A 14514-nucleotide genomic window follows, 5' to 3' on the forward strand; every position below is an offset into this window, starting at 1 on the left:
TCTCCATTTGTATTGGATTAGTGGACTAAAGCAAGGAGATTAATATCTTGACTTTCTACTTCCTCTTTTCTGAAGAATAAGAATATGCTTATATATTTAATATAAGTGATACTGTGATGCAGTGAAATTGTACCTTTTTCACCACTGCCGAAAATTTGCTTCTGTGTCTCCATTCTTGCAGTCAAGGTCTTGTAGTTGTTTGGGAATTAAATCAAGAGCGTCGTGGGAAACCAGAACGAATTTATGTGTCTTCAGAACACAAAGGCCGAAAAGTTACAGCTCTCTGTTGGGATACAGCTATTCTTAGAGTATTTGTAGGTGATCATTTGGGAAAAGTTTCTGCCATCAAACTCAACACTTCTAAGCAAGCAAAGGTGAGAAACAGTTCAGTGCTTTGTGTAAGTGGGTGAATATATAAGGTATTGTCTCACAGAATTTCAATTAAAGAACACAGTTTGTTCTGTATGTCTTTCAGGGTTATCTAGAGCCCAGACTATTAATTTTGAGAAAACTTGTTTGCACGTAGTATGTATGGTACCCTAGTTTATCTTGGTCGTGTTGCAGAATGGCTGTGAGCTAACTTTCATAATTTGCATGTTGTCTATCACGTTACTCCATAATTCACCTGGATGGCCCACTTAAATAAACCGTTCTTTAATAGTTGGTTGTCAAGAAAGAACAGATGCCTGTTTATTAGTTATGTGAATAAAATGGCAGACATGGAGGAATGGTACCAGTTGCCCAGGCTCCTAGTCTCCTGGTCCCCATTTTGAAGAAATTCTTGAGTGCAGGTATACTTTCTTTCAGAATGGAGGTAACTTGTGAATGGAATCTTGAAAGCACTCCCGGATTGGGCTTAGCAATGTGGGTCCTGAGGCTTCATGGAATGCTCTAGTTTGTCATTAAGACAGCGGACCTGCTTTTCACTGTCCTCCTTTTCCAAAGCTGTTACATCAGAAGTGGGGAACTTGTCTCTCATTGGCTTATTTCCTTGGAGGATCGTGGCAGATTAGAAGAGATCTAAATACCGTTGCCTAATTATTCTTTTACTTAACACATCAGAGTATTCTTGATGTGTTAATGAAATATTCACGATGACCCATCACAGTTACCACTTGATTCATAATGTATTTTTCATCCGAAATACATTTGGGATTCTTAGCCCTAGTTTGTCTCTTTTTCCAAGTGGAGAAGTACTGTCTACTGGTGAACAGTTCTCTCACATATTCGAAAACTTATTTTGTCTTTTTCATTCCAACTTCTAAGAATAGATAATCACAAACAGAGACTTAAGAATTCTCCTCTACAGTTACGTAGATCCATTCGTTGAATGGATGAAACTGATAGTCTAACAGGCAAATTAATTTTGGCCCGTTTAAAATTTTTGTTGTGCTCTCTAAGCTGTTTTCGTTTAAAAGGTAAAGAGAGGAGGATCATGTGTATACAGAAAGATAAATTTTATTTTCTCATCACATCCCCTTTAGGCAGCCGCTGCCTTTGTGATGTTTCCTGTTCAGACAATCACGACAGTTGATTCCTGTGTCGTCCAGTTAGATTATTTGGATGGAAGACTCCTTGTATCTTCGCTTACTCGATCCTTCTTGTGTGACACTGAGAGGTACATTTACTAACCATGAGTTATTGGGAATACAGAATTTCAGAGCTGGAAGGGACTTAGAAGTCATCTTGCCCAATTTCTTCAATTCAGTTCTACGAATATTAATAAGGAACCAGCTCTGTGCAAGTTGATGTTAGAGAGCAGAGAGGATATCGAGGAGAGTGACCGTAGTCCAGTGGGTGACTAAGGCACAAGCTCAATTCTACCAAGAAGCCTGGTCTGAGTGCCATGAAGGAAGGCTGAACAAAGGCCTGTTCCTATATGGGGAATCAGAGTGTCTTCTTTGATTGAGTTTGTTGTTGCTGAAATTGGCTATGTAGTTTTTTTCTGTTTTTTTTTTTTTTTCCTTTTGCTGGAAAAGCAAGAGACGTTTTGGGAAAGGTGCCCAGGTGGAGAGCAAGGATAATGGAACCCAGAAGAACTGCTCTCCCACATGGCTGAGAGTCTCAGATTTTATGGTGATGTGGAATTTTGCTGTGTATTTAATAGAATTTTACTAAAAGGTAAAACTGGATGAAGACTAAGTAAGAACTTTGTGAAGCTGACAAATATTTACTGAAATCTCAAGGGTCAAGTCAAGTGGGCTTCCCTGGTGGCTCAGAGGTTAAAGCGTCTGCCTGTGATGCGGGAGACCTGGGTTCAATCCCTGGGTCGGGAAGATCCCCTGGAGAAGGAAATGGTAACCCACTCCAGTATTCTTGCCTGGAGAATCCCATGGACGGAGGAGCCTGGTGGGCTACAGTCCATGGGGTTGCAACGAGTCGGATACGACTGAGTGAATTCACTTTCACAAGGGTCAAGCCAAAGGGCCAGTGAATGGCAAAGGAGTGTATTGGTAGTGGCTGTGAAATACTAGAACAGGAAATGGCTTGAAATGAATAAATCTTGTGTATCACTGTGTTTAAGTTCCTCAGCCATTCTCACTGCATAGAAATATTCACTGCCCCCCACCCCGCCTTTTCCCTTCTAGTAGCCTTGGCCAGCTACCATATTCCTCCGAACCCATCCCCTCTTCTAGAAATTTATTATGGAGAATTTTGAGCACACACAAAAGAAGAGAGAATTGCTTAATAAACCCCTGTGAGTCTGCTAGCCAGCTTCAGTAATTTGATGAGGAGGTTCAGTAGGTGAAGTTTGAAGGCAGAAAGGTAGGAGGGGAGAGGCTGTTCTAGTAGGAAGGTACAGCAAGAAAGAATTAAGCGTATTCCATGATGTGTCCTTCTGGCGTGAGATGGAAGTTGCTGGGGATCCCGTTGGGAAGTTTGCACCATACTGAGAGTGACAGCTGTAAATGTCACTCTAAGTACATGGGCTCTCAGATCATTTAAGGAAGTGTGAAAGTGAAAGTGAAGTCGCTCAGTCGTGTCCGACTCTTAGTGACCCCATGGACTGCAGCCTACCAAGCTCATCCATCCATGGGATTTTCCAGGCAAGAGTACTGGAGTGGGGTGCCATTGCCTTCTCCTTAAGGAAGTGTACGTGTGGAAAACCAGGGTTTGGAAGTTGGTCCTCTTAGAACTATCCAGGATTGGAAGCTTTTTATGTCTTCCTAGGGGTTCTTCTATCTCGTGAGAAGTTGAGGAGAGGTTGCACTTTGTTTTCTTGGGATGAGAAAGACTTGTGGAAAGGAGACCAGTAATAGGAGGTTGCAGGTGTCTGGCATCAGAACCTAGGTATACAGCTGTGGAGCAAGGCTTTGCAATGCAAAGCATCCGTATACCTGGAATTAGTAAGAAGGGGAATGTACTTGGTTCTGACTTATTTCAGACTGTGGGTCAGTGATGAAGTTAGGCTTACAGAACTGGACATCATCCAATGTCAGCCGTTCACTTTTAGCCTAGACCTAGTGAGTAATAGAGCTTGCCTGACATCATGCAGCTGGAGGAGGCAGACGAGAATCTTTCCGTCTTGATTTTGTGCCTTTTCTGTACCTCAGTCACTTCTAGTATATCCTTTGACATTGGACCTTTTGGCCATTAAATCTACCCTTGAGATTTTGATAAAATATTAGTTAATCTCACAAATTTCGTAACTATTCTTCATTTGTGGTTTTTGCTGTTTACTACACAGTCCAGTTCAGAAATCTGACTGACATTCTGACAAGTGGTCAGACCACTGGATTGAATTAACATCTTACTGGGGTTGTTTTGAGAATCTTGTGAAATGGTATAAAGAACTACATAAATAAATGGAGTTTTATTTTTATCTCTGTGCAAATGAGAAATGCTGGATTGGATGAAGCATAAGGTGGAATCAAGATTGCCGGGAGAAATATCAGTAACCTCAGATATGCAGATGACACCACCCTTATGTCAGAAAGTGAAGAGGAACTAAAAAGCCTCTTGATGAAAGTGAAAGAGGAGAGTGAAAAAGTTGGCTTAAAGTTCAACATTCAGAAAACTAAGATCATGGCATCTGGCCCCATGACTTCATGGGAAATAGATGGGGAAACAGTGGAAACAGTGTCAGACTTTATTTTGGGGGGCTCCAAAATCACTGCAGATGGTGACTGCAGCCATGAAATTAAAAGACACTTACTCCTTGGAAGAAAAGTTATGAGCAACCTAGATAGCATTTTCAAAAGCAGAGACATTACTTTGCCGACTAAGGTCCATCTAGTCAAGGCTATGGTTATTCCAGTAGTCATGTATGGATGTGAGATTTGGACTGTGAAGAAGGCTGAGCGCCGAAGAATTGATGCTTTTGAGCTGTGGTGTTGGAGAAGACTCTTGAGAGTCCCTTGGACTGCAAGGAGACCAAAGCAGTCAATCCTCAAGGAAATCAGTCTTGGGTGTTCTTTGGAAGGAATGATGCTGAAGCTGAAACTCCAGTACTTTGGCCACCTCATGTGAAGAGTTGACTCATTGCAAAAGACTCTGATGCTAGGAAGGATGGGGGGCAGGAGGAGAAGGGGGCGACAGAAGATGAGATGGCTGGATGGCATCACCAACTCAATGGACATGAGTTTGAGTGAACTCCGGGAGTTGGTGATGAACAGGGAGGCCTGGTGTGCTGCGATTCATGGGGTTGCAAAGAGTTGGACATGACTGAGCAACTGAACTGAATATAGCTGCTAATTCTCATTTCACAGGATTGTGACTAGAGTTGGTTATAAGGATAGCCAACTGCAAAAATAACATGTTAAAGAAATGCCTTCTTCATTAGCTAGAATTCAGTTTGGGGGATCATGGATAGTACAATAATTAAAATTTTTTATTTATGTTAAAGTTTTGTTTGTTTCAAGCTATATTCCTTTCCAAACAAGCACGTTTTTTTGTTCAAACCAAGGCTCACGTTAACTAACCCAAGTGAGATATGAGGTTGCTTTTCCTGCAGCTTTCTGTCAGTGTTGTTAATGAGCTTTACTAGATGAATTATGTATGTGAAAGTGCTTTGAAGTGCATACAGAGCAATACAAGAAGTTATGGTTTCATTACTTACGTTCCTTATTTGGGAAATAAAATACATTTCTGGCTTATTTTAGTTAATCCTGAAAACTATTCTTCTAGTAAAGCTGATGTTTTGTTTTAGTGCAGGGTGCATGCGCAGGTGCTAAGTCGCTTTAGTTGTATCTGACTCTTTGCGACCCTATGGACTGTAGCCTGCCAGGCTCCTCCAGCCATGGGGATTCTGTATACAAGAATACTGGCGAGGGTTGCCATGCCCTCCTCCAGGGATCATCCCTGCCTAGGGATCAAAATCCCTACCCAGGGATGGAACCAGAGTCTCTTGTGTCTCCTACATTGGTAGGTGGGTTCTTTGCCACTAGCACCTACCGTTCAAGCAGACACCACTGCCAGATGTAATGCGGTGACTGCTTTGAAAACATGGCGTGGGAAGCCTGAAATTCTGCTTGTAGGAGTCAGAGAGGACTGTCAGAGGAGGAAGGATGGAGTTAGCTCATGAAAAAGAAAGGAGTGTTGGAGAAAAGGCATACTCATTGTCACCCTCCATGTTCTCAGGCAGTTTTGTATGTGCAGTTCTTTTATATAGCTAGTTCGTGTAATCCTAAGGGAACCGAATGTTCCAAGGTACAGACTTTCAGAAGGACTTAGCGTTTTGAGGAAAGAGTGAGGCGTTTATTGGGTATTTGTGACAGATGAGTGGACTGGAGACAGAATTGGAGAGTAGATCAGCGGCCTCCACGGGACAGGTGAAAAACAAGATGAGCAATCAGTAGGATTTAACTGATTTAATGTAGGAAATGGTTTAGTAGCACTCATCTTTTAGTTTTGAAAAAGAGCCTTCACATTAACTCTGACTGTGGCTAATAAACTGAGTACTAACCTGAAGTGTTTTGCTTCCTATAACAGAAATAGTTAATGGCAAATGAGAGGTGTAGCCCTGTTGTGATCTTTCCATTCTGTTGTTCGTTCCAGTAAATTGCTAATATGAAGAAAGGGAGGACACTGTGGGTGGGGTTCTTATGGCCATGTGGATTTGCATTGCCAGTGCTTTTGACGTTTCTGTAAGTAAACATGATTTTTCTTTTTTTGTGGGGGGTATTAGAGAAAAATTTTGGAAAATTGGAAACAAGGAAAGAGATGGAGAATATGGAGCTTGTTTCTTCCCGGGAAGGTGTTCTGCAGGCCAGCAGCCCCTAATATACTGTGCTCGCCCCGGCTCCAGGATGTGGGAGGTGAACTTTGATGGAGAAGTTTTAAGCACACATCAGTTTAAGAAACTCCTCTCCTCACCACCTCTTCCTGTGATTAATCTAAGGTAATGACTTATATGTTCAGCAGGAAGTATTTGAGGAACTTACATGGGGTGGGGGTTGGGTTGAAACCTCTGATGTTCTATATGCATCAGAGATTTTATCATACCTTTTAAGAGTGAAGTAGAATTTTTAATAAAAGATTCAGAGAAACCTAAAACTCTTTAATCATTTTTTATATGGTTAAAGCAAATTGAATAAGAGCAAATGCAGTGAACTGGCTCTTGAATTTGTTTTATAGGCAGAAATTTTCCTGTGTATCGAAAAAGGTGCTTTTATATTGTGATTAAATCATGAATCATGTTTACTTCCTAGATCAGAACCTCAGTATGATCATACGATTGGATCCTCCCAGTCTTTGTCTTTCCCCAAACTCTTACATGTTAGGTAAGTTTCTCTCTTTGATCCTTAAAAAAAAAAAAAAAAAAAACCTTCATCTGTTTCTTGTTCAGAGGCAGTTAGCGTCTTAACTTTGTTTTTGTACTAAATCATTTTTAGAAAATCAGGAAATGACTGTAAAGTGCTATATATAAGAGGAATGGTAAAAAAAATCATAGAAATACACTTCCCTTTCTGGTTTGAACTGCCCTAAACCACTTGAACACTTTATAGTTGTTGGGTACATCTGACAATTAGAGCTCAGAGCTATAGGTACACATTCTTTCATAACCTCCCCTCCCCGGTGGGATACAACAATGAAAGCAAGCCTCAGACTGAAATCTGCTGCATATGTATGTTTCTTAGCAAGCAGGTGCAAAAGTCGTTGTAGAATTTGTTCTTGTAAATGTGAAATTTCAGCTCCCTGTTCTTTAGGTGCTTTGCATGAAAAATCTGCTCAAGTTGGATCCAGCCAGCCATATTCTAACGTCTGAGTTTAGCTAGCTTTCTATTTGGGTTAGGTATAAAAAAGTCTACTATTAAGTGGTAGCACAGAGTGCTACTTAGAGCTGTTAGCTGCTGGGCTTGCCAGTTCCTACAGCTTGTTCTACAAGCATGAGAGTGAGTGCCCAGTGTATGGTTTCCAGTCAGTCTGTATGTCTTGAACTTCTCTTATTTCAGCAATAGGATATTATTTCTAATATCCCTTAGGCTAATTAACAAGATCGTTAATACAGATTCAGGAAACATTCTGTAGAGCTCTTATAGGGTAGTCTGGAGTTTGGCTTCTGACTGAGTTTTTTCAAAGACTAACTAACCTCTCTTTGAATGTAATTAAAAAAAAACAAAAAATAAAACACTTGAAATGTTAACTAACTGCCCCTAACTAAAGTATGTATATGTTGCACTACCTCCACTGAAATATTTGGAAGTCAATTGTAAAGAGTGTAACTCCTTGATAAATCCATAATTCATCCTGAAAGTTACTGGAGAAAGCTATTTATTTGCCCATAGATGAAGCATATTAAAACCTCTTTCTTTATGGCACTTATCACAGTTTATAATTACACATTCAAACATGTATGCCTATCTTATTCCTAGACGGTAAGGTCCATGAGGGCTTGGTGTCTGTTTTATTCACTGTGTTTTTCTCAGTGTTTGGCATAATGCCTGGCCTGTCATAGACACTTAAGCATTTGTTGACTGTGTGTGATGTGTGGGGTGCAGGCAAGTCCCTTACCCCAGAGTATGTTTTCTAATGGTAAGGCTACAGTCTGCTTGGTTCTCCTGGTAGTGTTAGTTTTTTGAGTTAAGCTATTTAAAGCTCCCATTAGAGTTCCTGCCTAGCTAACAAAGCCCTGCGTGATCTGGCTCTGCCTACTCCTCAGCGTAAGTAATAATTAATGCCACTTTGAAGCCTTTCCTGGCTCCCCGGTGGCCAGACACTTGCCCGCTTGCACTGCTGTCGCTTTTGTTCGGCCTCCATCACCATCCTGTCTCACTGTTCTGTGCAAATCCATCCCAGCACCACACCGTTAGCTCCTTTACTGCTGGCACAGTGCTTGGCACATAGAAAGTTCTCAAATAATGACTAAATAAAAAATCACTAAGAGGGCTTGTTGTTACTTTTCTTCCCCTATTTGTGTTATGATAACTTTCACTGTTACACCCACGAATCCCACGAGGAAATGAGACAAGGAAGCAAATTTGTATACTTAATTTCCTTTTCGGCACACGGATATCACATTCCTGTTTTTAACTTGAAAAAAAGATTATATTTATTTACTTGGCCGTGCTGGGTCTCAGCTGTGGCACGCAGGATCTTTGATCTGCATTCCAAGCTCTTTCGTTGCACCATGTGAACCCTTAATTGTACATGTGGAATCTAGCTCCCTGACCAGAGATTGAGCCTGGGGCCCCTGCATTGGGAGCATGGAGTCTAAGCCACAGGACCACCAAGGAAATCCCTCCCTTCTTTAACTTTTTAAGCAATGTTGTTAGGCTTGTGTCGCTTTCTGTTTATTATAAGGGGATGAGGCTGTATAAATGACAAAGTCTCAGCTCTTAGGTAAGTCCCCCTGCCCTGCCCCAGCCCCATACCTATTTTTACGGAATTTTTCCAACCTGAGTATGAAGTTCAGTATCAAAACCGTGATCCTGTATCTCTGTATTCAGGGATCTTCTTTCTGGTCTGTTTTTTTTCCCCTCTGGTTCCTAAAGGTAACCTTCCAATTTTAGTTTTAACTATGGTTCTGATGATTTCTTTCTTCTTTGTGACAAAGGTTACTTTTTTGTAGGGACAGTGATCTGATCTTATATTGGCAAAATGTTTAATATTTGTGTGATGACCCAGTTCCTGTTAAATATCGCGCTTGGTTTTGTAACCGCCTGGTACCTACCATTGTAGTACACTTGGAGGCATAAACGAAGTAAAAGTCCCTGTTCTCAAGATCATAATTTTTGGAGAGATATAGTTTATTTCTAGAAAATGTTTAACAGCAATCAAAAGTAAGAGTTGTGAGCGATGGCTGAGGGCTGTCACAGAGGATTTCAAAGGGGAGCAAAGCTGCTGCTAATCCTTGAGAGGCGGTTAGAATGAGAATGTTACATGTGGAGAACGCTCTGACCAGGAACAAGAAGTAGGGATTACCAGTGGTGTATAAAAAAGCGATAGCCTGGAGAGAGTGAACGAGATGCGTGAGCAAAGGAGTATAGAAGGAAATGAGCCAAGAGGGAGCGCCCGAGGACTGGAAAGGGAGGTGGACGAAGAGGCAGTGTCCAGAGTCTAGGAAGACTCTCAATTCAGGAAGGAAGGGATGGTATGCAGGGTTGGCCCCTGCTGGGGGCTCAAGAAAGAAAATGAAGAAGGAGGTTATTGGGTTTGGCAGCTAGAAAATCTGTGACCTTTCAAGACTATAGGTAAGTGGAATGTTCAGAATTCCAGATAACAGTGGGTGGGTCACTGAGGATTGGTGAGGGTAGCAGTAGATTCTATGAGGTGTGGAGAAAAAAGTCCAGATTTTGGACCCAGACTCCTTGGGATGAATTTGGACTCTTGTATATTCATGCTGAATGGCCTTCGACATATTATTTATCTCTCTGGGCTTCAGTTTTTCTTTTTTACAAAATAGCAATAATGCTTCTATCTTAATGATTTGCTGCAGGGTTAGATAATACAGGTATAGCCTTTAATAAAAACAAACAGAAAAAACCTCCCAGAGTTGACTGGGAATTTTCAACCTTTTATTGCCCACATAAAACTAAGGATATCAAAGTATTTCCCTCCCTAAAAGTAGCTCACCAGAGCAGTGAGGAATGGTAAAATGTTATGTTTAGTCTTTGTTTTAAATGGGCCCTGTCATACCAGATATGGGAGGTTTAGCTATTTTAACAAACATCAGGTAAGACACCAGCGTTTTATTTTTGTAGAATGTATTTAGTGTATCTGAATTTTTCCCATTTTGGCATCATGTTATGATATCTTTCAGTGGGCTCTTGTCACAGACAAAAAAGAGGTGATAGGACATGATTGGCTGAATTTACTGTTGGGTTTTCTCTGTATAGGCAGATCTTGCTTTAATAGCTAATGTGAGGGTCTAAATTCAGGGAATTATATCATAAACTTCTGAGTCCGAGCAAACTAGAATTCTCTTGACCTCTTCCGTGTTTTCTTGCAGTGAGCATTGTGTGCTGACTTGGACAGAAAGAGGAATTTATATTTTCATTCCTCAGAATGTTCAAGTTCTTCTTTGGAGTGAAGTCAAAGGTAATTATGGTTTTTTTTTAAATATAATTTTTAATTGCATGCTTGTGAAAGATTTAATTATTGTAGGAGGATTCTCTTGCAGTGTAAGAAGTAGAAAGTAGAAAGAGGTGACATTTCTCTTAAAGATTAACATCATAGGTGTATTCCATTATAAGGTACTTCTCAAGTGTATATTTGTGAATTTATAGTTAGTTATTTTAAATAAAATTTTCATTTATTCTTAAATATTAGCAACCACTGCTAAAGATTGAATAGGTTAATTTTCCCCTTCTACTTACCCTTAATCTTTATCTCTGTTAGAAAACTTGCTTTAGCTCTTGTTTTGTGGCTTAATAATTTGGGGTTGACATATTGGGGAAGCCCTGAGTTAATAAACACTCTTCGTGTGCAAAAAACAGGGCAGAGGGCAAGGGAGGGGAGAATTTGAAAAGTCCTTGTGGGAACAATAGTTATTTTATGTGGCTGAGGCAAAGACTATCAGTCGCTGTATTCTTCTGGTTTAAACCAGAAATGGAGGAAATAAATCTAAGATTTTTAGTATGATTGCCCAGAGATTGTATCTTGACTTATGAGTCTTTTTGTACTTTGTAAAAACATAAAAAAGATACATGAACCATTATCTCATGATCTGATCAACATTGATTTCTTGTGAATTAAGTTTCCTGAGGGTCTCCTGTGGAAACTGGTGTTTTAGATTCTTTCATGATGTTCTGCCAAGACAGGTATTTTTTTTAGGAACAGCTTGTTGATTAACATATGTGTTAAAGTCTGTTTATTGACATCAAATTTGTTACTCTCAGAAATGTGATAGTGTGGTCTCAAAAGTACCCTCTTTCAAAGTGCCCTTCTTTTCACACAAAAATAGCATTTTAAAATATAGTGTTATAGATCAGACAGGTATTCCTCTTATTCTTGATCTTTTTAGAATAGTGTCTAAAATATGATTTTCTCTTTGAAATGAAAATATAAAAATAGAGGTGAAATTCGATCAAACCAGACTGTATAAAATGAATTTATTAAAGTAAGTTCGTTCAGTCACAAAAATGGAAAAGAAATATTTGGTTAGCGTCCTGCATGTTCACCCCTGTGGTTTTTGTAGATATTCAGGATGTGGCTGTTTGCAAGAATGAGCTGTTCTGTCTACACCTGAATGGGAAGGTCTCACATCTCTCCCTGTTGTCTGTGGAGCGCTGTGTGGAACGTCTGATAAGGAGAGGCCTGTGGAACCTGGCTGCTCGAACTTGCTGTCTTTTCCAAAATTCTGTCTTTGTCAGCAGAGTGAGTCAATTAGCTTACATGTTCATCTGGGTTGTTAAAATCAGTCTGGCATGTGGGATTATGCTACACAGTTGCTTATATTTATTAGTCTGCAGGGGGCTTCACAGGTGGCTGAGGGGTAAAGAATTTGTCTGCCAATGCAGGAGACGTGAGTTTGACCCCTGGGTTGGGAAGAGTCCCTGGAGGAGGGCATGGCAACCTACCCCAGTATTCTTGCCTGGAAAATCCCATGGACAGAGGAGCCTCCTGGGCTACGGTCCATAGGGTTGCAAAGAGCCGGAGACAGCTGAGCAACTGTGAACAGCACATTAGCTTGCAGATTAAGCATCCCCAAAGGAAGCATGACCTGTAAGTCTGGAGTGGGGAGTTGGGGCAAGAAAAACCGTACGTGTGTGTGTTAGTCACTTAGTCATGTCCTACTCTTTGTGACCCTATGGACTGTAGCTCTCCAGGCTCCTCTGTCCGTGTAATTCTCCAGGCAAGGATACTGGAGTGGGTAGTCATTCCCTTCTCTAGGCGATCTTCCCGATCCAGGGATCAAACCTGGGTCTTCTACATTACAGGCAGATTCTTCACTATCTGTGCCACCAGGGAAGCCCCAAAATAAAATTTACCCACAAATTTATTTTAGTTTCAGGCCTTGTTTTAAGTGAAATTATTCTGTGTGGAGTAACTCTTAATTAAATGCTTAATTCTTAAGAAAATTCTTATTAAGTCTTTTACTAGCTTTTAAAGCCCTTTTAAAGCACCTTTGAGGTGCTTTATGTTCTATGTTAGACTTCTGTCAATGTATTAGCAATTTGAATATGGAATTAGTTACAAATGGAAAGCTCTCCTATTGGGTTTCTACTTGTTTTTATTAGGGAAGAAAAACTTTAACTGTAGATAAATTGGAACACTTGAAATCTCAGCTGGACTTAACAACCTGTGGTGATCTAGTTTCCCAACTGGAAGAGTTGATCTTAAAATTGGAACCTTTGGATTCAGCCTGTAGCAGTAGAAGAAGCTCCATTTCATCACACGTAGGTATTCACACTTTTCAAAGGGTTTTGCTCTACAGTGAGATGTTCTCCATGAGGTTGTCCTCATCTACTTCCAGGATCCCAAAACTTGGCTTCTTTCCAGTGTTTATACTGGAGGGGAGGCGGCGGGTGGCAAGAGGGGGCTTTCTTTTCAGTTTTTGGACAGCCCTCTGAAGCACTTCTTTGTGTGTGTCTTAGAACTGTGTTTTGTTTTGTCATTGTTTATTATATCTTGTTTGAAAATGTACATTATGTAGCCTCTGGTACAAGTTAAATTGCCCCTAGTATGTGGGTTCAGATGCTTCATGTTAGCTTGAGTCTCAGGGCAGCTCAGGATTGTCTCGTTTAATCCTCATTCTCACTGCCAGGCTTGGTGGAGACTGGCTGGAGAAATCTGGTCGCATGATGCTGCAGGCACGTCAGAGGGACCGGCTGCCAGGCAGCGAGACCTTGCTCACCGTTTTGTTCTAATAAACCATAATTGTCATTAATGACTTACTGCTTTTAGTGTTGATTTTTTCCTTAAAAGAGCTATATCGTGTTATAAACATTTTAATTGTTCTTTAATTCTTTTTCTTTTTAGGAAAGTTTCAGCATCTTGGACTCTGGTATTTATCGTATCATTAATAGTAGAAGAGGCAGTCAGTCAGATGAAGACTCTTGTTCCCTTCACAGCCAGACACTCTCAGAAGATGAGAGACTTAAAGAGTTCGCCTCACATCAAGAAGAGGACCAACCAGATCATTGCTGTGGCTCCCAGGGAAGTGAAGGTGAGGAAAGGAAAGTGTTTTTATTGATTGCTGATGTGAAGCAGTTACTTTCTGTGGCTTCTTTATTTTTCCTCTACGAAGTGTTAATAATTTTTATTAAGTTGATAGAGTTTCCATCCAGACTTATTGATCTCTTCACCATTAGAGGAATGGGTTTATGTTTAGTTGGAATTTTTCCCTCTCATGTTTAAGCTAAATTTGGTAAAGTTCCTAATATTGATCTTGTATTAAAGAGCGGGAAAGCTTAAGAGAGGAAGTCATTAACCAAAAGAGTGGAACAATTTTATCCTTACTAACCGAATTATTTTTCATTAGGAATGAAAAATTACTACAGTTTTGGGGGTCCTTGCCTTCACTTTTCGATGTTCAAGTCTTCCTGTGGCTGAACTCTTGAGAAGAGATTAATAGAGACTCTAAACTTCCTTTATGACTATGGGGATTCAGGGTTAGTAGGAAAAACTAAGGTACCTGTCTGAGTGTTTTATATGTGGACCATCTTGAGCATCTTATAAACCTATGTTCCACTCATTTGTATTTGGGTCAGTTGTGATTTTGGTATTGAATCTTTTATTTCCATTGGTTTATTCATTTCAGAATTTCTTTAAAGATTAAAAAACTCTTCGTGTGATTAGATTTTGTTTCTTTTCCCTGATTCCATTCATCCAGATAACGTTTCTCACGCATCAGTGACGTTTGAGACGGATAAAAGTGAAACTTTTCTCCCCTTCGGCATTCCATTATCATTTCGTTCTCCGTCTCCTCTTGTGTCTCTTCAGGCCGTCAAGGAGAGGTAAGCTCATTAGTCTCGTCATTTAATCCCATTTCCGGTTTTACTTCCGTTGTCATATTAAGCATGTCTGTGCTGAGAATAGAAAGACATTTTAAATGACTTAAAAGGAAGTCACTAGGTTATCCATCATATAGCCTGTTATGTGAAGTTGTTAACTTCTCATTTCAATTTTGGG

The 14514-nt window shown here is 40.3% G+C and overlaps 1 protein-coding gene across 13 annotated transcripts in view; it reads left to right on the forward strand.

The window, feature by feature from the left end:
- The window catches only part of HPS5 (HPS5 biogenesis of lysosomal organelles complex 2 subunit 2), a 45687-nt gene that overhangs the window by 11654 nt on the left and 19519 nt on the right, over positions 1–14514 (forward strand). For all 13 annotated transcript variants that reach the window (XM_069565061.1, XM_069565072.1, XM_069565065.1 and 10 more), the window contains 9 exons: positions 182–374; positions 1485–1618; positions 6128–6340; positions 6651–6722; positions 10391–10479; positions 11579–11757; positions 12621–12779; positions 13363–13549; positions 14216–14339. In XM_069565061.1, coding sequence (XP_069421162.1) covers positions 182–374; positions 1485–1618; positions 6128–6340; positions 6651–6722; positions 10391–10479; positions 11579–11757; positions 12621–12779; positions 13363–13549; positions 14216–14339 — 1350 coding nt within the window. The remainder of the gene's footprint in view (positions 1–181; positions 375–1484; positions 1619–6127; positions 6341–6650; positions 6723–10390; positions 10480–11578; positions 11758–12620; positions 12780–13362; positions 13550–14215; positions 14340–14514) is intronic.

This window comes from Ovis canadensis, chromosome 21 (assembly GCF_042477335.2).
Source record: "Ovis canadensis isolate MfBH-ARS-UI-01 breed Bighorn chromosome 21, ARS-UI_OviCan_v2, whole genome shotgun sequence".
NCBI lineage: Eukaryota > Metazoa > Chordata > Mammalia > Artiodactyla > Bovidae > Ovis > Ovis canadensis.